Source organism: Bos indicus x Bos taurus, chromosome 1, assembly GCF_003369695.1.
Source record: "Bos indicus x Bos taurus breed Angus x Brahman F1 hybrid chromosome 1, Bos_hybrid_MaternalHap_v2.0, whole genome shotgun sequence".
NCBI classification, from domain to species: Eukaryota; Metazoa; Chordata; class Mammalia; order Artiodactyla; family Bovidae; genus Bos; species Bos indicus x Bos taurus.
In genome coordinates, this window is record NC_040076.1 from 148489939 (window position 1) to 148516040 (window position 26102).

General features: G+C 41.4%; 1 protein-coding gene across 5 annotated transcripts in view; it reads right to left on the bottom strand.

The window, feature by feature from the left end:
* Nucleotides 1-26102, bottom strand: part of HLCS (holocarboxylase synthetase) — a 214160-nt gene that overhangs the window by 112140 nt on the left and 75918 nt on the right. For all 5 annotated transcript variants that reach the window (XM_027548789.1, XM_027548791.1, XM_027548793.1 and 2 more), the window contains exon 6: nt 19730-20001. In XM_027548789.1, coding sequence (XP_027404590.1) covers nt 19730-20001 — 272 coding nt within the window. The remainder of the gene's footprint in view (nt 1-19729; nt 20002-26102) is intronic.

A 26102-nucleotide genomic window follows, 5' to 3' on the forward strand; every position in this document is an offset into this window, starting at 1 on the left:
AATCTTCCACAGTAATTTACTTGTTATAAAAATATTGGTAACAGCTCATGCAGCTTAATATCAAAAACCCAAACAACTCAATCCAAAAAGTGGGCAGAAAGTCCAAACAGACATTTCTCCAAAGAAGACATACACATGAGAAGATGCTCAATATCACAAATTGTTAAGAGAAATGCAAATCAAAACTATAATGAGCTATCACCTCATGGGAGTCAGGATGCCCATCATCAAAAAAATCTATAAACAATAAATGCTGGAGAGAATGTAGAGAAAAGGGAATCCTCCTACACCATTGGTGGGAATGTAAACTGGTACAGCCACTATGGAGAACAGTAAGCAGATTCCTTAAAAAACTAGAGCTACCATATGATCCAGCAATCCCACTGGGCATACAACCAGAGAAAACCATAATGCTAAAGGTTACATGCAACTCCTTGTTCACTGAAGTACTATTTACAATAGCCAGGACATGGAAGCAATCTAAATGTCCATCAGCAGAGAAATGGATCAAGAAGATGTGGTACATACCTAAAACGGAATATTACTCGGGCCACTAAAAAGAATTAAATAATGCCATTTGCAGTAACATGGATGGTCCTAGTGATTGTCATGCTGAGTGAAGTCAGACAGAGGAAAACAAATATCATATGACATCACTTTTATGCGAATCTAAAATAATAGTACAAATGAACCTACTTACAAAACAGAAATTGAGTCACAGGTTTAGAAAACAAATTTATGGTAACAAGGGGGAAAGGAGTGGGGGATAAACTGGGAGATTGGGACTGACATATATACACTACCATATATAAAAGATAACTAATAAGAATCTATTGTATAGCACTGGGAACTCTATTCGATACTCTGTAATGATCTATATGGGAATGGAATCTAGATGAGAGTGGATATATGTAAATGTATGGCTGATTCACTTTGCTGTACAGTAGAAACTAACACAACTTCGTAAATCAACTACACGGCAATAAAAAATTAATTTAAAAATACTGATATGATATGTTACAGCAAATATGAAGTTTTAGGACCAGAGTGAGTCTACCATTAATATTCTATCCACCCACTTATTACTTTATGCATTCCAGCATGAACTACGGATATCCCCTCCTTGATAATTAAGCCAGCACTTAACTAGAGCTCAATATTTTCGTTTTTATATAAAATTTATCTGGAATGATTTTTATTATAAGATCTGCTGGGGTTTGGAAAATGTATACACCTATTTTACCTGTTTTGTTAAAAACAAAACAAAATATTACTATTAGTCAAGGTGTTCCTCTGGGTTTTTCCCAGCTGATGTCCACCCCATCCCCCAGAGACAATCAATCTTCTGAGCTCCTCCCACCACAGAATAGACTTGCTGGTTCTAGAACTTCGTAAAACGGAGGCATACAGCAGGTACTATTTTGTGAAGGCTTCCCTGACTGTGCATAAAATTTTCAAAACTGGCTCAAGTTGATGCATGTATCAGTAGTCTGTTCTTAGTCTGTTTCAAGATAATCACGATGGTGTGATCACTCACCTAGAGCCAGACATCCTGGAATGTGAAGTCAAATGGGCCTTAGAAAGCATCACTACGAACAAAGCTAGTGGAGGTGATGGAATTCCAGTTGAGCTATTTCAAATCCTGAAAGATGATGCTGTGAAAGTGCTGCACTCAATATGCCAGCAAATTTGGAAAACTCAGCAGTGGCCACAGGACTGGAAAAGGTCAGTTTTCATTCCAATCCCAAAGAAAGGCAATGCCAAAGAATGCTCAAACTACCACATAATTGCACTCATCTCACACGCTAGTAAAGTCATGCTCAAAATTTTCCAAGCTAGGCTTCAGCAATATGTGAACTGTGAACTTCCAGATGTTCAAGCTGGTTTTAGAAAAGGCAGAGGAACTAGAGATCAAATTGCCAACATCTGCTGGATCATGGAAAAAGCAAGAGAGTTCCAGAAAAACATCTATTTCTGCTTTATTGACTATGCCAAAGCCTTTGACTGTGTGGATCACAATCAACTGTGGAAAATTCTGAAAGAGATGGGAATACCAGACCACCTGACCTGCCTCTTGAGAAATCTGTATGCAGGTCAGGAAGCAACAGTTAGAACTGGACATGGAACAACAGACTGGTTCCAAATAGGAAAAGGAGTATGTCAAGGCTGTATATTGTCACCCTGTTTATTTAACTTATATGCAGAGTACATCATGAGAATCGCTGGGCTGGAAGAAGCACAAGCTGGAATCAAGATTGCTGGGAGAAATATCAATAATCTCAGATATGCAGATGACAGCACCCTTATGGCAGAAACTGAAGAGGAACTCAAAAGCCTCTTGACAAAAGTGAAAGAGGAGAGTGAAAAAGTTGGCTTAGAGCTCAACGTTCAGAAAACGAAGATCATGGCATCTGGTCCCATCACTTCATGGGAAATAGATAGGGAAACAGTGGAAACAGTGTCAGACTTTATTTTGGGGGGCTCCAAAATCAGTGCAGATGGTGACTGCAGCCATGAAATTAAAAAATGATTCTCCTTGGGAGGAAAGTTATGACCAACCTAGATAGCATATTGAAAAGCAGAGACATTACTTTGCCAACAAAGGTCCGTCTAGTCAAGGCTATGGTTTTTCCAGTGGTCATGTATGGATGTGAGAGTTGGACTGTGAAGAAAGCTGAGCGCCGAAGAATTGATGCTTTTGAACTGTGGTGTTGGAGAAGACTCTTGAGAGTCCCTTGGACTGCACGGATCCAACCAGTCCATTCTGAAGGAGATCAGCCCTGGGATTTCTTTGGAAGGAATGATGCTAAAGCTGAAACTCCAGTCCTTTGGCCACCTCATGCGAAGAGTTGACTCATTGTAAAAGACTCTGATGCTGGGAGGGATTGGGGGCAGGAGGAGAAGGGGATGACAGAGGATGAGATGGCTGGATGGCATCACGGACTCGATGGACGTGAGTTTGAGTGAACTCCTGGAGATGGTGATGGACAGGGAGGCCTGGCGTGCTGCGATTCACGGGGTCGCAAAGAGTCGGACACGACTGAGCAACTGAACTGAATATTCAATTGTATGAATATGCTACAGTGTATCCCATCCATTCTTCTGCTTATGGCCTTCTGGGTTGTTTCCAGATTTTGACTATTACAAATAAAACTGCTGCGAATGATGATGGACAATTTTTTGCACAGACACATACTTTCGTTTGTCTTGGGTAAACAACTAGCAGTCAGACTGCTGTGTCCGAAGGAAAATGCATGTTTGCTCTTAGAAAACAAACAGCCAGGCCTTTTTGTCAAGGTGGTCATAGAATTTTACACTCCCACTGATGATGTGATGTTTGGGAACTGTGAGTTGTTCCATAACCTTGCCAATATTTATTGTGGTTTTTCGCTATTCTGGTGGGTGTGCATATCTCATGGTTTTAATTTGCATTTTTCTGAAGACAGAAAATGTTGAGAAATGTTTATGTGCTTATCTGGCTGCTGGCATTCTTATTTGTGTGAAGTATTGCTCCAATATTTTAATTGGGCTGTTTGTCATTTTGTTACTGAGTTGTAGAAGTTCTTTATAACATTGGCAATATCAGCTTTTATAATATATATGTTTTGAAAATATTATCTCCCAGTGTGACTTGAGTATTCATCTTTTATTAGTGTCTTTTGATGAGCAGAATATTTTCATTTTTGAGAAGTCTAGTTTATCAATTTTTTTTTCTTTAATGATTACTGCTTTCTCTAACCAGTTTTTGAAACCTTTGACCACTCTCAGGTCATGGAGATTATTATTTTCCTTTAAAAGCTTTATAATTTTAGCTTTTGTGTGAAGGTCTATGATTCATCTCAAACCAAGTTTAATGTATGATGTGAGGTAGGAGTCAAAACTCATTTATTTTCCTATATGAGCAGATATCTAATATGCCAGCACTGTTCTTGAAAACCCTTTCCATTCTCCACTGGACTGCATGGATGTCTGTATCAAAAATCAAATGGCCAATTAAGGGCAGGTCTATTTCTGGGGTATTCTGCTCTACTGATCTATTTTTTTTATTAATGCCAATGTCATCCAACTTTATCACAGATCTACAGTATATCTTAAAAGTCACATATGACTTCAAGTTTGTTCTTATTCAAAGTTATTTTCTCAATTGTAGACCTCTTACATTCTTATGTAAATTTTATAAACAGTTCATATATTTCTACTAAAGCTCCTGCTATGGTTTTGACTAAATTTGCAACTGAATTTATAAGTCAATTTAAAGCAAACTGGAATCTTAACAACATTGAATCTTCAGATACATGATCATGGTATCTTTATTTATTGAGATCTTCCTTAATCTCAAAATATTTTCTACTTTTTCTTGGGATCTCTTTCTTGATCCATAGATTTAGATGTGTGTTACTTAATTTTGAAATACTTTTGATCTTCCTAGATACATTTTTGTCGCTAACTTCTAATTTACTTCCATTGTAGACAGAGAGTATGCTCTATATGATTTCACGTTATTTTCACAGAGACTTGTTTTGTCTCCCTTGGTGAATATACCATGTGCGCCTAAAAAGAACATGAAGTCAGCTGGGGGGAGCGCTCTATAAACACCCATTACGTGCAAGTGGTGGACAGTGCTACTCAGATCCTCTTTCATGATTTTTGTTTAGGTGTTTCATTAGCTATTAAAAAAGTGGTGTAAAATTCTTCAACAATGATTGTGGACTTGTGTATTTTTCTCTTTAACTCTGTTGATTTTTGCAACATGTGTTTTGAAGCTCTCTTATTAGGTGAACACACACCTAATCTGTTTTATATCTGTTCAATGAATTGATGCTTTTATCATTCTGAAATATCCTTCTTTTGCTTTCCTAATTCTTTGTCTCAAAGTCTGCTTTATTGGATAACAAAGTCATATCTTTCTTATCCTTTTATAAGAAAGGTATATCTTTTCTTATCCTTTTACTTTCAACCTATCTGTCTCTATAATTAAAGTGTTTCTCAAAGACAATATATGCTGAGGTCTTGCTTATTTCTTTAAAAGTCCATTCTGACTTAGTCCATTATCCTTTAATGATGGTTTATTACCATTTTGTTCATTTTTTTTCCTTTCTATTTTTTTGCCTCACTATTCCTTTCTTATCTTTTGTATTATTTTTTGCTGCCTTCTTTTAGATTATTTGGATATTTTATCTATTGGCTTATTGGATATAACTCTTTGTCATGCTTTTAGTGGTTACTCTAAAGATTACAATAGGGACAAATAGAGAAAGTAGCATCAACATACATATACTATCAGATGTAAGATGGATAGCTGGTGGGAAGTTGCAGTGTAACACAGGGAGCCCTGTCTACACTCTGGGATGAGCTGGAGGGATCGGATGGGGACAGAGGAAGGAGGCGAAGGAGGTAGAAGATGTATGTATAATTATGGCTGATTCGAGTTTTTTTTTTTTTTTAGAAAACCACTAAGAAATTAGACATGCCAGTGAGTCTGATTTCTTTCTGTAACAAAATTAGTATATAAGTACATGTTAGAAATGTGGGGGGCACAGTATATTAGGATTTCAGCAAGACATCTGTTAGAGGTCTAATACAGTATTGGGGGCTAAGAATTAAGGCTTGAGACAAATCTTGTAAGTGCTGCTTCCTCCACTTAACTCTTTATGTGGCTCTGATCAAGCCATTTAAATTCTCTAGGCAAGTGAAAGTCACTCAGTCGGGTCCAACTCTTTGTGACTCCGTGGACTATACAGTCCGTGGAATTCTCCAGGCCAGAATCCTGGAGTGAGTAGCTTTTCCCTTCTCCAGGGGAATCTTCCCAACCCAGGGATCGAACCCAAGTCTCCCAAATTGCAGGCGGATTCTTTACCAGCTGAGCACAAGAGAATCAATAGTGCCCTCATCTCTTAAAGTGGAAAGTATAATAGAATCTATATTTCATGGGGTCTCAGTAAAGACTGAATAGGGAAAACGCGCACTACCTGCCATGGAGTAAACGCCGTATTAATGTCAGCTATTATTACTGCTAAAGCGTAACATCTCTGTGGACAAAAGATAAAATAATGTAAAATGATTATATGACAGTGATAAAATACTATGAATAATAAGAAATATTACTTGCCTCATCCTGTTCAACTTCTATCTATGTCTGCTTTTGTTTTATAATTTTCCAATTATCCTCTAGGAAAAAAATACTGCAATGGGGTCACTAACAGTTTTGTATAAATCTGTTGGCTCAAAAAATATGCTTATCATTTATAACAGGAAAACATGAAAAATAACAACAATGCATTCATAGGAGACTGTGCAAATAAATTATGATCAACCTATATGTAGCCCATGAAAAAGATATTTTTAGGCCATTTGATTAAGAAACGTTTATTTCATATACAATATAATCACAATTTTACAAGTGTGTGTAGGAGGATAAAAGACTAGTATAAGTAGATACAGCAAAAGGTTAATATAATCTTTTATAAGAGATGATTTTCATCTCATTATAAATTACTGCATTTCCAAGTTCTCTATAATGAATAAGAATTCTTCTTACAGTTGAAAAATATTTTGATAAAAATAAAATAGAGTAGTTTTATGCACCATGACTGGCTTTCTATCACGGTTTCTGGTCCTACAGACCCAAAGCTTTGATCTCCAACAAGGCTGAGCGCCAAAGATGGCTAAGTCCTTGGACAGCAAGGAGATCTAACCAGTCCATCCTAAAGGAAATCAGATATGAATATTCATTGGAGGGACTGATGCTGAAGCTGAACTCCAGTACTTTGGCCACCTGATGTGAAGAACTGACTCATTTGAAAAGACCCTGATGCTGGGAAAGATTGAAGGTGGGAGGAGAAGGAGATGACAGAGGATGAGATGGTTGGATGGAATCGTCGACTGAATGGACATGAGCTTGAATAAGCTCTGGGAGATAGTGAAGGACGGGGAAGCCTGGTGTGCTGCAGTCCATGGGGTCACAAAATCAGACACAACTGAATGACTGAACAACAATGGAGATATAAAGAAATGTTTATTAAGGAAGATGCTTAGAGAAAAGATGGCATGGGGATTAAAAAGGGCCATACTAACTATCTTTAAATATCTTAAACTATCTTACCTAATTAACAAATATCTTAACTATCATTTGGGGGAAATTGGATCCATGGCCAGATTTCCTTTTTGAAATGAGATGGGTTTTAAAAGACCCATCCTGGAAGACAGCACTATGCTAAGATGACTGGAATGAACTACCCCAAGTTATAAGAACCCAACACATATCCATTAACTGAACAAATGGAAGGAGTCTGGTCACCATCAGGTGCTCTGACACACCCAAAACAGTGCAAAGGGTGTTTGAGAACTAAGGAGCGGGGGCTTCCCTGATAGCTCAGTTGGTAAAGAATCTGCCTGCAATGCAGGAAACTCTGGTTCAATTCCTGGTTTGAGAAAATCCTCTGGAGAAGGGATAGGCTACCCACTCCAGTATTCTGGGGCTTCCCTTGGGGCTCAACTGGTAGAGAATCCACCTGCCAATGCAGGAGACCAAAGTTCAATCCCTGGGTTGGGAAGATCCCAGGAGAAAGGAATGGCTACCCACTCCAGTACTCTGGCCTGGAGAATTCAGACATCTCTCAGATCAAAGAGTTCTGTGACATACTCTTGGTCTGATTTCAGGCGTGAACGTGAAAGTTGCTCAGTCATGTCTGACTCTTTTCGACCCCATGGAATAGTCCACGGAGTTCTTCAGGCCAGAATACTGGAGAGGGTAGCCGTTCCCTTCTCCAGGGGATCTTCCCAACCCAGGGATCAAACCCAGGTCTCCCTCATTGCAGGTGGATTCTTTACTAGCTGAGCCACCAGGGACGTCAAATGTTCATCCTATCCCAATTATGAAAACTCCATGCTGAAAAGTGTTGGTCTGTTTCATGGCAGTTTTCCAAGTGCCAGAAAAAAGTGAAACTGAAAAGATCATCTTATAATCTTACAAGGGTGAGTTGTCTCTACCCAGCTAGAGGGAGTTCTCCAAGAAGACTTCTAAGGACCCTGAACACTGGGAGGCACTTACACACAGCACCAAAAAGAAGAGATGAGAAGGCAAGGCAAGGGAGCAGAAGGGAGCCAAACCTGAACCAAGACCTACAGGAAGCGTTTTAAATGACCTTCTAAACCAAAACCGATTTCCTGTAAGACGAGCTCCACATTCTAGACTCACAACACTGGTTGGCAGCAACCAACTTTCTCATATCACCTCTGCAGGTAACAAAGGACGTCAAAAATCAAATGACATTTCCTTTGGTTAAAATTTTTAAAAGAGAAGGTGCCACAGCATCTTTTCAGAAGTAGGATGGAGACTAAAGATTACAAATTTGAAACTCCAGGAAAGAAGGGAGAAAGCGACAACTTGTTTAAATCCTCCAGTTCAAACTCCCCACCATTGTTCAAGCAAACGTGACCCATACTCCTATTCAGGACAGTTTCTACACCATATTGTGATCCAAACAAGCTTTAATGAAATCTCAAAATCTGAAATGTTAGACAAGACCTCACCTGGGACAACTGCAAACCTGCCAAGCTCCTCCTCTGCCATTTCCACCACTGCCTCCCACCCACTGTGCCTCCCTGCCCACTCCTAAGGCTTCTGTGAATGGAGGAACACCCACCACAGCTCTCTACTCCATGGTATTATCCCTTCTTAGAGTCTGGGTGTTTGAAATGGAAGCAATTCCAGCAGAGATTTTTCCTCTCAAATACCATTCAACACTTTGCCAACAAAAGTACATATAGTCAAAGCTATGGTTTTTCCAGTAGTCATGTACAGATGTGAGAGTTGGACCATAAAGAAGGCTGAGTACTGAAGGATTGATGCTTTTGAATTGTGGCAATGGAGAAGACTTCTGAGAGTCCCTTAGACAGCAAGGAGATCAAGCCAGTCCATCCTAAAGGAAATCAACCCTGAATATTCATCGGAAGGTCTAATGCTAAAGCTGAAACTCCAGTACTTTGGCCACCTGATACAAAGAGCAGACTCACTGGAAAAGACCCTGATGCTGGGAAAGATTGAGGGCAAGAGGAGAAGGGAGCAGCAGAGGATGAGATGGCTGGATGGCATCACTGACTCAATGGACATGACTCCGAGCAAACTCCAGGAGACAGTAAAGGACAGGGAAGCCTAGGGTGCTGAAGTCCATGGGACCGCAAAGAGTTGGACACAACTCAGTGACTGAACAACAACTAATTGGAGACATCTGAATAACCACCTGGATAATCAGCCCCAGGGACAAAAGCTGCTTAATTTTAACAAGGGCACCAAACCTACCCAGGTTTCTCTGGGTTCCAGAAGGGAGCCACAGTTACTCAGTTCCCATGTTTATTAGTCTGGAGAAGTCAGGAAACACTGAATGATGCTGAGTGTTATGAAAAATACACAGAGGTTTTGACGTGGTATCTAAACAACCAAAGAAACATGGCGTAATCCACTTGGATTACACAATCTCCTGCAGAAGGCTGAAAGAACTTACCTCAAAAGAGAAGAACTTAAGTCTCCATTGCCTTAAATCCTTTTGGAATGAGGCTGGGTATAAAGAGACCAACCAGTCAGCCTGCCATTTAGATATAAGATGTGGCAGAGTTACTCCCCAGTCATCAGGGCCTGAGTGATCATTGCAAAGGTTTTGGCCAGTGGTCTTGACACCCGTGGAGAATCCACCTGCCAACACAGGAGATGCAGAAGACATCCTTGGTTTAAGAAGATCCCCTGGAGAAGGCAATGGCTACCGACCCCAGTATTTTTGCCTGGGAAATCCCAGGGACAGAGGAGCCTGGTGGGCTACAGTGCATGCAGCCACGGACTTGACTGAGAAGCTGCACACATTGACACCCAGGCACTGGGAACCTAGACTCCAATAAGACTTCCCAGTCCCATCTGCACAGCAGGATATTTCATTTAAAGGGGGTTTTTGGCTTTGAAAAGGAAAGAAAATGAAGCTGTGGATCTACTACAACCTTACCCTTTTACAGAGGCCCAGAGACGTTGAGTGCTTTACCCAACGTCACACAGATAGTACGTCAAAACGGCACAAAGTTTCAGCCCAAGTTTCCAGGGCTGTTGAACACCATTCAATGCCGTTCACCATTACTTACATTTTGAAGTAAGTTCTCTGTACTCACATGATCTAATTTTAACGGTGAAAACCCCATTGGCATCCAGGTGACCTCTAGAAAAAGAGGTGAGTGCAGACCTTACCGTAACTCCTTCCCCTTCTCTTGTCTTCTCTACCCTTCTCACATCTCAAGGAAATACCTCCCTGCCAAGCAATGACTTCATCACTCTCCTTCTCGCTAATTTGAATACTCTTGTGGGAGAGCCAAACAAAAAATGAAAATGATGAATGACTCCTTGTGCAACGCAGAAAAAATGTGGTGTTTGGGATCTCGACGTGATGGAATACCCCTCATGCAGAAACAGAACATGCTTCTGTCCAAAACAAAGATGCAGAAACGAGAGTATTTCAGAGCTCCAAGGGCGTCTGGCCAAATGGTAAGTGTGCAGAAGACTTTAAAGGGCCAGATGAAAGCAAATCAACCCTCACCTCCAGAACAGGTAAGTGTTTTATTTGAAAGAAAAACAGAAGTTTTTCTAAGTTTTTCACAAAGCCAAGTCAGGGGAGAAACGGTAGAAGGGGAGAGGGATGCTAAAAAGGGGAAAAGAAAAATATCTGCTTGATTATCCAACGCTTTCACTGATTTTTACCAAGATGAGTTTTTTAACCCAGAGCTCAGCCTTCATCTTCTCATCACATACACACAGGTAAGCGGTTACACTGCAATTATCATGAACACTAAATTCTAATGATATTTAAAATCTTTTCCACACAGGAGTTAATGTTAATTCATAGACTGAATTTTGTGGGTTTTCTGTGTTTAGAGAGGTTTTTAAATTAATCACATATTTGAGGTATAAAACGATGTAAAATTAAGGTGCACATGTTAATTCACCACATTTATATTCTGTAATGTCCTTGCCACTGCAGCAATAATTAGCAGTTCAATCATGTGACCTAATTATCATTTCTTTTTAGTGGCTGGAATAATTGGATTCTGGTCTCTTGCAAGTCTGATGATTATAATGCAATATTGTTGTCTACATCCACTGTACTGCACATAAGATCTCTACTCAGTGCAAATCTGTATCCTTAAGAAACAAACCCCCATCCTCCAGCTCCTGATAACCACTTTTTTACTGTGTTTATGAGTCTGGCTTTTTTTAAGATTCCACATACAAGCGATATCAGACGGTACTTGTCTTCCTCTGTCTAACTGACCTCACTTGGCATAATGTCCTCAAGGTCTAGCCATACTGCTCTATAATCAAGTTTTTAAAATGCTATTTTCTTGTCATACATTTCTTGCTGCATTAGAACCTCGGATCATATCCTCAATCTTCATTTTTGCTATTTCCAGAGAGGTGGCCATCAGCCGTCTCCATATGAGAAAAGCGCTCATCTTAGTTGACAGGCAGAGAGGAGTTTTAAACCAGCACTTGCTGGCTGACCTGTTCCATGTCAGAAGCTGTCCCACAGGCTGTTTATGCTTCCCTTTGACCTCTGAGACATGACTGGCTCTCCTGAATGGGCATCAGTACCATTTAGCCATTTTTTTTACAATGAGAAGTCATGAAATTTGCCCCAGGCCAGTAGCCAGTGAAACTCCACTGCCTGTTCTGCTGTCAGTATCCCATGCTGGCCCAGGGTACAAGCTCACTCTGGATGCCCCAACATCATCTAAATGGCCCTGTTGCTAACAAATAACTCCTTTGCACTTTACAACGATAGCAGAAAACATCCCACGCGTCAGAAGACTCAACTCCCTTCTAAACTACAGTCAAAACTCTTGGTTTTCTACCTAAGGTAAATCTGGACTGAGATTTTTAAGGGACCTCCATACGGTTCTCCATAGTGGCTGTACCAATTTATGTTCCAACCAACCTTGTCTCCACACCCTCTACAGCATTTACTGTTTCTGGATTTTTGGAGGAGGGCCATTCTGGCTGGAGGGAGGTGATATTACATTGGAGTCTGCTTTTTTTAAAGAAATAAATTTATTTATTTTTAATTGGGGGATAATCGATTTACAATATAGTATTGGTTTCTCCCATACACCAACATATTGTTAGCCGGCTATACCCCAATACAAAGCAAATAGTTTATAAGGATAAAAAAAAATCTGGACTGAGATTAAAAAAAGAAAACTTTTGTCACATTTATTGCCTTTTCCAGCCCCAAACCTTGCTTTACCTTGTGCCATCTTCTGTGGTCCTTTATTAGTGTTTAAATATAACCAATAAGAGACATTCATACTAAATCAAAGACAGTATAAAACAAGCAATTCTGCAGAGTAACACATATCTGAGATGTTTGAGGAAAATCAAGAGAATGAAACAGTATCAAATCCATGCATTCTGATTGACACAACAGGTCTGGAGGAAGATACAGATAATACACAAGGCAAACCCATGGGACTAATAAATACCTTCAGACTGTTGAAGTTTTGGCTCTTTTGAATTGACTATCATTTTCATATGTCACAAGAGTCAATTAAGTCAAATAATCGTAAGGATTAAGATTTAAATAAAGAGAAAGTTCGATTTAAAAACGAGAGCATGAACTGGCTATACATGTTGTAAGGGAACCATAAAGAATCAACTATGTTTTCTCATCTTTCCAGAAAAGCTGAACTCAAACAACACATTTTTTGCAAAACAGTAACCACTGAGGAGCCATTGTGCTTCTGGTACAATGAGAAAAAATTGTCAAAATCTTCAATAAAAACTCCACCCCAAGGAAACACACATCAAGAACTCAAGTCAAGCTGACAATGATTTGCTTCACTGATGCGCACAGCACCGCCACCGGAAGAATGCATTGGTCAAAAAAGGAATCATATCTAAAATTTAAGGAATAATGAGAATTCAACAACATGAGCTATGCACTAAGAGCTTAGCAGACATTTTACATACACCCTCACCCTATGCTGGAGCTGAATGGGGGCTCCTGGAAGGAAAGTCCCACATCTACTGTATTCCCCACTGGGTCTCTGAGCCTAGTGTGGAGTCCTGCACACAGCTGGTGCTGAAGAGAAATTAGCTGAGGGATTGAACTGGGAAAGAAAAGAGAAGTTAAAGAACTGAGACTATTACCAGCTACTTCACATAGACAAGGAAATGGAAGCTTGAAAGGTTACTGATTTGCCTGAGGTTACTCATGCGGCAAATGGTGGACCTGCAATTCCAACCCAAGGCAGCAATATTCCACATTAAGCTCTAAGCCCCTAGGTCAACCAAGATATTCGATCCTCAGTCATGGGAAATGAGTGAGCACAGGAACCTAGGCAGTTTCTGGAAATACACAGGGTCTGTGCTGCGCTGCGCTGTGCTTCAGTCCAACTGTCTGTGACCCTGTGGACTGCAAACAGCCAGGCTCCTCTGTCCATGGGGATTCTCCAGGCAAGAACACTGGAGTAGGTTGCTATGCCCTCCTCAGGGGGAATCTTTCCAACCCAGGGATCGAATCCTGATCTCCCACATTGCAGGTGGATTCTTAATCCATCTGAACCACCAAGGGAAGCTCACCATAGGATCTAGGTTTACCAAAAAGTCTGGTATACCCTCGAAAGATTAAGACTGCCACCCACCACTGAGAACATGCAAAAGACTGTGCTTTGAGTTTGGAGGAGGGTCCAGGGAAAGAGCTTCCAAACACCGCAGACTGTCCCTTAAGTGTTTCATCACTCAACAAGGCATCGGCTTGATGGTCACTTTCAGTCTCGCTTTTCTATACAGTAAAATGTGGGGACCTTTCAGGTTGTTAAACGTTGTTCAACATGGAAAGAGAGAGGCAGAAAGAAGGTCCAGTTCTAGTGAAAATGCTATCTAAATAGAACACGCTGTCATCATCACAGAATGGCAAGCATCATAAGTTTGCCCTACTGAAAAAAATAAAATCAGTTAAAAAATGTAAACTAAACATCCCCAAACACTAACAATTAATATGGAAACATTTCTGGAAAACAATAGATCATTTTATCATTTGATTCCAGGAGTTTCGCATGTGAAAGGCTAACTTATTCAGGTGTTGAGTTGAGACCAAGAAAACAAAAGCATTTGATAGAGAACTGGCTAGAATAACTCTTCAGTCATGACCAGCGGAGTCAAAGGCTGGAATGTGTGAACCTTAATTTAGAAGTAAACATTAAAATGAAGGTCTCTTTAAATTCTCCAATAATTTTCACTTTAAAAGTACCAAGTTGGCCCATAAAAAAGCTCACGCTAATTTATTTCAAAGCAATCAACTTCTTAAAAACCCTTTATTTCACAATTAGGCTAACATCACATTAATTTGGGACACTTACCAACGTATTTATCCCTTGCTCATTACCTATGTGCGCATTAAGAGTACACCGATAACACAATACAGGCATTAATATGTAAAACATCAACAAAAGCCATCTGGAAAGCTAATGAATAATCAAGGGATTTCAAATTAAACTACAGAATTTTCCCTTAGAATCTTTAGGACAACACTGTCAAGTTCAATCTATTCATTTCGCCTCCAGAATCAATTTTTCAAACTTTATGACAGGTCTAATCGCTTCCACCTGTGTCTCTAGCCTGACTCTTGACTGGCATGCTACCAGCCAGGGTGGAAATGTAGACAAAGACCCCTATTAGGATCCGGCTGTTTCTCTACTGTGAGGTCACTCAGCCATTAAATTAGTTCCAGCCCAGTTTCTGTCCTCTCAGGCCTCCACTTGTGAGGAGGAGGGTGCGCAGTAGAGCGAGTTAGGGGAGCAGAGTCAGAAGAGAAGAAAAGCGGAAAGAGATGTTAGGGGCTGACTAGACACGTATGCGAAGGGCGGAAGGAGATGTGAGGGGTTGACAAGACACGTATGTGAAAGATGCAAGGAGATGTTAGGGCTGACTGGACACGTCTGTGAAGGGCGGAGGAGATGTTAGGGGTTGACAAGACACGTATGTGAAAGATGCAAGGAGATGTTAGGGCTGACTGGACACGTCTGTGAAGGGCGGAGGAGATGTTACGAGGCTGACTCGACACGTATGCGGAAGGCGGAAGGAGATGGTAGGGCTGATGGGACACGTATGCGGAAGGCGGAAGGAGATATTAGGGGTTGTGGGCCACGTATGCAGAGAGGTGAAAACCTGGGACTGGCCCCAGACTGTGACACAAAACACAGTATCTTTCTTAAACGATGCTGGCTCTTCTCCCCTGTGCGATTTCCCCCAAATACGTTGTAGCGACTTGAGGTTTCTCCTTGTCTTTCCCTCCGCTTGGAGAAAGTCCACCGTCTCCCATACAAGGTTTCCTCAAAGGACGCTGAAGCTAGTTCACAGAACCATTTCGGCCCTCTAAACGCCTTGGAGGTTACTGAGAGCCAGGAAGGTGGGTAGAGTATAGGATTCTGACTCCAGGATCACTCCATTCAGAGGAGCTGGGGTGCTGCTGATGCCCAGATTGCAGAACCGAGGTGAGCAAGGGCCAAGAGGGTGAGAATGCCAAGGTCACAGAGCTAGCTGGTGATGAAACCTTCAGGTCCAGTGTTTCTCTCTACTAGACAGTGAGCTTTACGCGTGATACAGAAACTGCTCCAAAAACTTCACTGATCAGTCTGCTCCTCACCCAGAGCAATGTTATGTGCTGTGACCACTTCTCTCTGTCTGCCCAAACTCCAAGGCTCAAACCAAGAAGAGGTGCACAGACGTGTGTGCATGAACTGAGTGTGCCCTGGGAACCACTTCCTCCAGGGCACTGTGAGGTTAGGGCAGTACACTCCCCGCTTTCTCTCCCCAGTGCCTAACACAGGGCCTAGCATACAGCAAGCACTCCATAAATGCTTACTCCACGTAGGATGAAGGCAAACTTAAGCGTGAAAAATCAAGGGACTTCAACAATGGTAAGAAAATAAACCTACTTATCCATGGGCGGAGGAGCCTGGTGGGCTGCAGTCCATGGGGTCGCGAAGAGTCGGACACGACTGAGCGACTTCACTTTCACTTTTTACTTTCATGCATTGGAGAAGGAAATGGCAACCCACTCCAGTATTCTTGCCTGGAGAATCCCAGGGACAGAGGAGCCTAATGGGCTGCCGTCTATGGGGTCGCACAGAGTCGGACACTACTGAAGCGACTTAGCAGCAGCAGCAGCAGCAGCAGCAGCAACAAAGAAATCTAAATTATTCTTTACAAATAAAAAACAAACAGTCCATGTGTGGCCAGTTCATCCAGGATATATACAAGGATGCAAAGAGAATCAGTATGAATGAGTTCATCTGTCTCCCCACACACTGGCTTCACACCTAAGTTGTTTCAATCTCTGATCAGTGAACTATGGGTCAAATAAAAGACAACCGCACAATTACCATAATGGCTCAGTTACCCTAAGCCTGCGCTCCAAGGTCTAGTTTTCCCCTTCCTGCCTTCCCTAGGGCTGATGGTCAATCAATGCTTATCACGAGATTCCACTAAATGTGCAGCGCTCTGGACCAAACCAGGTCAGAGTCAGCACCTGGAGGCACTTGTCCAGCAGTGAGGAGGGCTGAGCACTGGCCGATCCACACCCCCTTGTCTGGGACCCCACCACCAGCAGCAGCTCACATCTTCAAACGGCGTCCCAGGTCTGCAGCCACAGGACTGACCACGGAACACAGTGAAGGTTCCCTGGTCCAGACGCAGGACTAAACCCATGGCCCTGGTGGGACTCTTCCCAACCAGCTGAGCTAACTGGTCACAAGAAAAGCTCCCAGAAAATAACTCAGGGGGAAAAAAAAGATTGTCTAAGTGAACCGAAGTCAGAATTTACCCTGTGTTATCCTGACCATCAGGTAGAAAATGCATTTCGTGGTTAGATCAGATCAGATCAGATCAGTCGCTCAGTCGTGTCCAACTCTTTGCGACCCCATGAATCGCAGCACGCCAGGCCTCCCTGTCCAACATCAACTCCCGGAGTTCACCGAGACTCACGTCCATCGAGTCAGTGATGCCATCCAGTCATCTCATCCTCTGTCATCCCCTTCTCCTCTTGCCCCCAATCCCTCCCAGCATCAGAGTCTTTTCCAATGAGTCAATTCTTTGCATGAGGTGGCCAAAGTACTGGAGTTTCAGCTTTAGCATCATTCCTTCCAAAGAAATCCCAGGGCCGATCTCCTTCAGAATGGACTGGTTGGATCTCCTTGCAGTCCAAGGGACTCTCAAGAATCTTCTCCAACACCACAGTTCAAAAGCATCAAATACATGTTAACCAAAAAAAAAAAAAAGCCTGGGGTAGGGGATTCAGGGTGAAATTAACCTCTTCCAACCAGACTTGGTTGGGTGGCTTGCCATGTCAGACTATCCGGGAAACAGCGCTCACTCTTGTGGTTTTTGCTCTTTATTACTGGAGGGCGAGTCCTCAGGGCCATCAAACACCTTGACGTTATCAGCAAGCCACTCCCGCCTTTCCCTCTGCTGCTCCTTGTCCTCAGAGCTCCTTCCCTTCTACAGAACCACTGGCCAAGCTTTAACTGGGGCAGGAGGTGATGGTGGTGGTGGTTCACGGCTTCAAGACCAGTCTGCTCCCCTGACAGGAGATCAAATGAAAGCTTCCAGTGCTACCTCAGTGTCACAGCAGCTTAAGCTGGGCTTGTGGTCAAAGAAGCACACATAACCTCCAACAATCTGTCCAAAGAAAAAGGTCCAAATCCTCCTGGATTTATAACAACATAAGAAAGTTACCTCTAACGACACTGAATAAGCAGCGAAATAAAAACAGAGTTACCTGAAAATAACTGTTTCCAACTATGATTTTAACTTTTGCAAGCAATGGGGCCATCATGATGTATTATACTTCTTAAAGGCCTTCTGCTAATTTTTTAGCAGCCTGACAAACAGAAAGTACAAACGGAAGTTAGAAAGACTTCTAACTGCCCTCTAATATCTGCCCTCCTCTCCTCCTGGTTAACAGAAACCTAATTTTCAGTAGATGCATCGATGCCAAGTACAAAGATGGCATTTATTTCCTCGTCATCCTTGGAGGTAACTATGGTCATGTTCTAGCCCTGGGAGATGAACAAACACACCATGAGCAACTTCTGAAAGAGCCCATATGTGGACCGCCCCAACTTACACTCTCCTTTGCTCACCAGGTAAAATGAGAGAGAATATAAAAGCTTGGGTTACCTCTTGGCACCCACCCTAGGAAGGTACCCACAAGCCCTCTTGGTAACACACTGCCCACTGCCCAAACCCAGCAACCATAATCTCAATGTTTCAAGATTGCCCCGATACAAAATACTCTTCACTATTGTCCACAAAAATGGTCTGGAAGTGCCAATGTTTTTCTATCTGAATTTCACCCAAATATTTTTTGTTAAATATTGTCTGATTTTTTTATTTGGCAGATATGATTAGAATGGGTCACCTTTTCGATATAGTAGTGTACACTAGAGTAGCAAAAGATTATCACAGAGTTTGTACAAGCAAGTAATAATCGCTCCATACAAATACAGGGTTTTTTGTCTCTATGGGAACACCAAGGATTGGGGAGTGGAGGCAGGAGACGATGGCAACACTGAAAGAAAAAAAACAATACAAAACAACTCGGGAGACAAGACCTATTCATTGCCATTGCTCATATTCCCCTTTCGACTTTGTCTCCTCACTGCTAGGTCCCCTATAGTAATGCTGTTTCTACATCCTGTACATACACTAAAACTGCCGTTTCCATGACTGAGCATGAGAGTCACGAAATCCTAAAATTATCTCATCACCTTATATCAACATACTAGCAAATTCCAGAAATCATTGTTCAGAAGAAAAGCCAAAATATTTCCATACGTTCCATATGCTGAATTATATATCTGCCTAATTATGCGGTTCCACAGGTGAAAGTGCCCAGAAACCATGAAGGGGGTGGGGGATTCTGCAGTCTTAGCATTCCTCAAATTTTAGTCCTATGTTGAAGGAAGATGCTTTTCTTATTCATGCCCTCTATAACCCTACTTTTTAAACAACATAAAAGTATTAATTAATAGAGACTAATTTGGAGTTTAAAATGAACCTTTCATCTGTTTCCCATTGTTTAACCTTTAATCAAAGTCCATGAAACAGAAGAAATAAGAAGGAAAACTTGAAATAAGACTGAATTTCCAACATCCCAATGGGATTAGAGAGTGCTTTAAAATAGCAACATACCAAAACAGGTAAGTACAAAGCTCCTGTTTATTTCAACCGAACACAGCTTACATGTTCAAATTTGCTATGCTAATAACTCCGCAAACATCTTAAACTGGTTATAACATCTCAACACTGGTTACAACAGAGTAAACTGGCAACATGAACAATAGCGCCACCTGTCAAACACCTTTTTTTCATAATATTCTTTTTCCCAAAGACATGAACGGTCAGATTAAAGGAAGACAGACACAAGGCACAGAAGTCCCTCATTCTTTAAAACACAGATCTCTGACCCAAGAATTTTAATTTCTCTATCTACAGACGGGTGTATTGCTAGTGGTATATTAAAGAGTTATCGCTCTAATCTTCATGATTAAGTTATGAATAAGCTATTGCTTTAAGCATAGCATTAGGTTATTGCTCTAAATCTTCCTCCCTCTCCCTGAGCACTGGTTGGAGAGAACCATCAAGATACCTGGGGTCCTCCAAGCAAATATAGAAACCAGCCTGGCCAGGACTTACCCGTCCAGAAGATTCATTGTAGTGGGCGTCACTTCGGCAAACAGAATGACTTTCCCAAGCTTCTTTGTCTTCAGGTTTTGTCGGTAAATCTCGAAGTCAAAGTTTTCTGATGAGCAGGACTCTGTGTCAGTCACCACGGGTATGGCGGATGGGGTGATTTCTATTTCAGATGTGTAGGATGAAATGAATTTCAGGGAGACTTTGCTGGATCTTATTACTCCTTCAGGATCCACATGTTTCCCCAGCCACTGCACAAGAGGACCCCGGATTTCCTGTGCCATAAAGAAATAAGTGGGAAGGTCATAATTTGGTATTACATTAGATGATGGTAGCTTTCCCTTAAAATGCCACTTTGGTAAGAGAAGTACTTCCTAATTCATGACCAATAAAAGCTAGGTTAACATATTCTGAACGTAAAAACTATCATACAATAGACAATGACTACACTAGGTTTGGACTTCCAGGTGGCTCAGTGGGAAAGAATCCGCCTGCCAGTGCAAGAGATTTGGGTTCAATCAATCCCTGGGCGAGGAAGATCCCCTGGAGAAGGAAATGCCAACCCACTCCAGTATTCTTGCCTGGAGAATTCCATGGACAGAGGAGCCTGGCGGGCTACAGTCCGTGGGGTCACAAAAGAATCAGACATGACTGAGCAACTAAACAACAACACTAAGTATACCTATATTATAAAAATATGAACTGGTTCAGAAAGCAAGATCCAGGGAAATAGGCACATTTCTATCCTACACTAGATCCTAAATTCTCAAAAGTCCTTCCTTTCCAGTTCTAGAGTTCATGAGTGATCCTCTAGGCCTCTATGGAGGCCTCAGTTTTCATTCCAATCCCAAAGAAAGGCAATGCCAAAGAATGCTCAAACTACCGCACAATTGCACTTATCTCACACGTTAGTAAAGTAATGCTCAAAATTCTCCAAGCCAGGCTTCAGCAATACGTGAACCGTGAACTTCCTGATGTTCAAGCTGATTTTAGAAAAGGCAGAGGAACCAGAGATCAAATTGCCAACATCCGCTGGATCATGGAAAAAGCAAGAGAGTTCCAGAAAAACATCGATTTCTGCTTTATTGACTATGCCAAAGCCTTTGACTGTGTGGATCACAATCAACTGTGGAAAATTCTTCAAGAGATGGGGATACCAGACCACCTGACCTGCCTCTTGAGAAATCTGTATGCAGGTCAGGAAGCAACAGTTAGAGCTGGACATGGAACAACAGACTGGTTCCAAATAGGAAAAGGAGTACGTCAAGGCTGTATATTGTTACCCTGCTTATTTAACTTCTATGCAGAGTACATCATGACAAATGCTGGGCTGGAAGAAGCACAAGCTGGAATCAAGATTGCTGGGAGAAATCTCAATCACCTCAGATATGCAGATGACACCACCCTTATGGCAGAAAGTGAAGAGGAACTCAAAAGCCTCTTGATGAAAGTGAAAGTGGAGAGTGAAAAAGTTGGCTTAAAGCTCAACATTCAGAAAACGAAGATCATGGCATCCGGTCCCATCACTTCATGGGAAATAGATGGAGGAACAGTGGAAACAGTGTCAGACTTTATTTTTGGGGGCTCCAAAATCACTGCAGATGGTGACTGCAGCCATGAAATTAAAAGACACTTACTCCTTGGAAGGAAAGTTATGACCAACCTAGATAGCATATTCAAGGGCAGAGACATTACTTTGCCAACAAAGGTTCGTCTAGTCAAGTTTTTCCTGTATGGATATGAGAGTTGGACTGTGAAGAAGGCTGAGCGCTGAAGAATTGATGCTTTTGAACTGTGGTGTTGGAGAAGACTCTTGAGAGTCCCTTGGACTGCAAGGAGATCCAACCAGTCCATTCTGAAGGAGATCAGCCCTGGGATTTCTTTGGAAGGAATGATGCTAAAGCTGAAACTCCAGTACTTTGGCCACCTCATGCAAAGAGTTGACTCATTGGAAAAGTCTCTGATGCTGGGAGGGATTGGGGGCAGGAGGAGAAGGGGACGACAGAGGATGAGATGGCTGGATGGCATCACTGACTCGATGGACGTGAGTCCGAGTGAACTCTGGGAGTTGGTGATAGACAGGGAGGCCTGGCGTGCTGCGATTCATGGGGTCGCAAAGAGTCGGACACAACTGAGCGACTGAACTGAACTGAGGCCTCTATGCATTTTACAGAAAGTTTTTAACCTTATACTTCCACCCCTCAAAGAAATTCATTATCTGGGAAAATAAAGCCTAGGTGAAAAGTCACAGGAGACAAAGTACTAAGATACTAGAGCATTCCCTCTCGGCCTCTGCAGGACCTCCACCTCGTCTCGTAGACAAGCTGACCACCACCAGCCACTGACAGGTCACTAACAGTGAAAGGAATGGGGTACCCAAGATGCTTTCGCTTTACTCCAAATGCAGTCCATGGAGGGGAAGACAGAAGTCCAGTACTTACAACCTAACCTAGTACCGAACTCTCTATCCTACCTCCCAAGAAGCTGCAACTTCCCCTTGGACCCTGGGAGACCTGGGGCCTCCCCCTGGGGTGGAGCATCAGGGGATTCAGGTGGGGAAGTCAGCATCCCAAGGGGCTAGCACAAAACATATTAAAATCTGCTACAGGAAGTGCTGATCTGAACTCCTGGGCCCTCTTCACACAAATGCCAGGCACTTCCTAAGAGGAGGCCTTCTGTTAGCACCCGGGGTCTGTCCCAGAGCTCTGCATGCCTAAGAGAAACACCTTCAAAGATGAAATTTCATTTAACTAAATTCACTTGATGAACCTTTAAAACTCAGTTCCCCTTTGCAGAAAACACAGAGGCTAGAGGAAGAAGTTAAATGGCTTCAGAAGGAAGTGATCAGAAGAAATCCAGAGGGCGAGACATTTTATAGCACAAGAATCTTCAAGTGTGTGTGTGTGAAAACAAATCTGAATTTGCTTGAACACATTCAACAGCTGGATGTTATAAGGGCACTGCACAAGCTAAAGATACGTCAGTGGATAGGTTAAATCACGCGCACACAGAGAGAGAGAGAGATGTAAAGTAATCTGAAAAATAAACACTTCTTAACTAACTTGGTTTTCATTAATTCAAGCAGGGAGGTAAACAGTTACTCAACAGGTGTAGGTAATGTGATTCCTCTCTATTCAAAGTCAATGAAAGTCAAACCAAAAAGAAACAGCCAGCACCAGGTAGAACTTTCAGAACAGGAAGAAAGCAGGGAACCACTTCTGGAGCAAATTATCCAATTGGCCATCTACGCATCATTCATCTAATAAACTGTTTTTGAAAGCAACACATAGAGACGTACAAATATGCAAAAGAAATTAAAATTTGAGTAGGCAAGGTACAGGAGGTTTTTATTTTTAATCTTATACTTCTTTCATATAATCTTTCAGGACTTAATCAGGGCAAAGTAAGTTACTCAGAAAAAAAGAGAATCTAAAAAGATACAAAATGAGGTGAGGAATCTCTTAAGAAATATACCTATATACCATCTATAATTCTCCTAAATTTTTATATTCACTATAGTCAAATGCAACTTGTAGCCATCGAGTAAAACTAAGTACACAAGGGTAGTATTTAGGCTCCCCCCCTCCCCCGCCCCTATTGTCCCTGGACAAGAGATACAATTCTGGCCACAAGAAATATCAAAGTTACTACCTGTTTGAAGAAATTCCACCTGCTATATGCTATAAAAGGACATATGTTACAATGATGACTTAAGAGCTGCAGAAGTAGCTGCTAACACATATAAGGAAAAGGAATTAATTAACGAATCTTGGCTTAACTCTACCAATGACCACTAAGAGAGAATAGAAATGCTATTGAAGAAAAAAGTTTGGATCATATATATCAAGGCAAATGGTCAGACATGAGTAGTAGTAACAATCCTCTACCCCTCAAATCTACCTGAATCTTTAAACACAAACTACCAGAGAGCGCAAAAATGTCACCGCTTTCAGGAAGACTGACCCACAGCCTGTCTAGGTTAGGACTATCCTTCATAAACTTAATGACTTTATAGCACTTTTCAAACTGTAATTCCATAGTTTGTACAACTATTTACTCAATGTCCCACTGTTTTGCTAGAATAGAACATAAGGTCCATAAAGACAACAAATGCGTGTTTCTGTCTTGCTCCCAACTGTATCCATGGCACCTGGTACCAAGTGGATATTGCATGCTTAATAAGCATTCATTGTATAAATGCACATTAAACTCCATACCAAAATAAAGTCCCACAAGTAATAGACATAAATAGGTATATCCAAGAGGGAAAACCCAGAAAAGGCAATGATAAGAGATAGCCTTGAAATGGATATATATGCATCAAAAAGAAATGTGAAATTGTTAAATTAGTTCTGTTGAAAATAAAACAACTGCTATCAAATTCCACCCCAATGAAATTCATAAAAACCTTCTAATTAATGTTATTTTTTTAACATTTGAACTTCAAGAATTTAGTATTTACTTTTCTCTAAGATTTCAGGCTAATTAAATACAATTTAAGTGGAACCCAAAACAACGTTTTATAGTCACATAAATGCTGGCCCCTTTGAATTCACCACAGCACTAGGAAAACACTAGCTATTCTCAAGGAAGGTGAATGTGCCTGTTTCCTACTGGGACATGTCGCACACAATATGAAAACCCCAAGGAATCCCCCCCAAAAAGTACTAGAACTAGTAACTTGGTTTTCAGCAAGGTTGCAAAATACAAGGTCAATATAAAAACTGGGTTTATTTCTAGCCATGAATATCTGAAGCCTAAATTTTATTTAAACATCATTTTCAATGGCATCAATAGATGTGAAACATTTAGGAATAAATTAAAATATGTGCCAGACCTGTACACTGCAAACTATGAAACACTGAAAACTTAAAGAAGTCCTAAATAACTGAAGAGATATACTATGTTCATGGATTAGAACATTCAATATTATTAAGACATCAATGCTTCTCCAATTTGATCTACAGATTTGATGCAATTCCCATCAAAGTCTTAACAAGCTTTCTTTTGTAGACATTGATAAGCTATTTCTAAAACTTAAACAGAAAAAGAATAGGCCTAGAATGATCAAAACAATTTGGGGAAGAAAAAAAGAAGATTTCCATTATCTGACTTCAAGACATTTTAAAGCTACAGTAATCAAGACAGTATGGTATTGGCTTGGTGGTGGTAGTGGTGGTTTAGTCACTAAGTCATGTCCAACTCTTATGACCCCATGGACCATATCGGGCTCTTCTATCCATGAGATCTATCCAGGCAAGAACACTGGAATGGGTTGCCATTTCCTTCTCCAGGGAGAATTCCTGACCAGGGATCATAGGTGGCTTCTTTACCACTGAATCACCAGGGAACCCCACTGTATTGGCTTACAGATAGACTGCTGCTGCTAAGTCACTTCAGTCGTGTCCAACTTTGTGTGACCCCACAGACGGCAGCCCACCAGGGTCCCCCGTCCCTGGGATTCTCCAGGCAAGAACACTGGAGTGGGTTGCTATTTCCTTCTCCAATGCATGAAAGTGAAAAGTCAAAGTGAAGTCACTCAGTCGTGTCCGACTCTCAGCGACCCCATGGACTGCAGCCTTCCGGGGTCCTCCATCCATGGGATTTTCCAGGCAAGAGTGCTGGAGTGGGGTGCCATTGCCTTCTCCGTACAGATAGACATACATTACTAAAAACAGAATAAAGTCCAGAAATAGGGCCACATACGTATGTTCAATTGATTTTCAACAAGGTAATTCACCTGAAAAAGAATCATCTTTTCAATACATGGTACTAAAACAAGGGAACATATGCAAAAAAAAAAAAAGAAAACCACCAAAATTTAATCCTTACAGGTATACTAAAATTAACTTGAATCATAGACCTATATGTAAGCTCTATATATATATATATATACACACACACACATATATATACATATATATATATATATATATACATATAACCTATATGTAAATAAATGTAATGCTATAAAACGAATAAAATAGAGGAGGAAATTTTCTGATCTTAGAATCAGATCAGATCAGATCAGTCGCTCAGTCGTGTCCGACTCTTTGCGACCCCATGAATCACAGCACGCCAGGCCTCCCTGTCCATCACCAACTCCTGGAGTTCACTCAGACTCACGTCCATCGAGTCAGCGATGCCATCCAGCCATCTCATCCTCTGTCGTCCCCTTCTCCTCCTGCCCCCAATCCCTCCCAGCATCAGAGACTTTTCCAATGAGTCAACTCTTTGCATGAGGTGGCCAAAGTACTGGAGTTTCAGCTTTAGCATCATTCCTTCCAAAGAAATCCCAGGGCTGATCTCCTTCAGAATGAACTGGTTGGATCTCCTTGCAGTCCAAGGGACTCTCAAGAGTCTTCTCCAACACCAC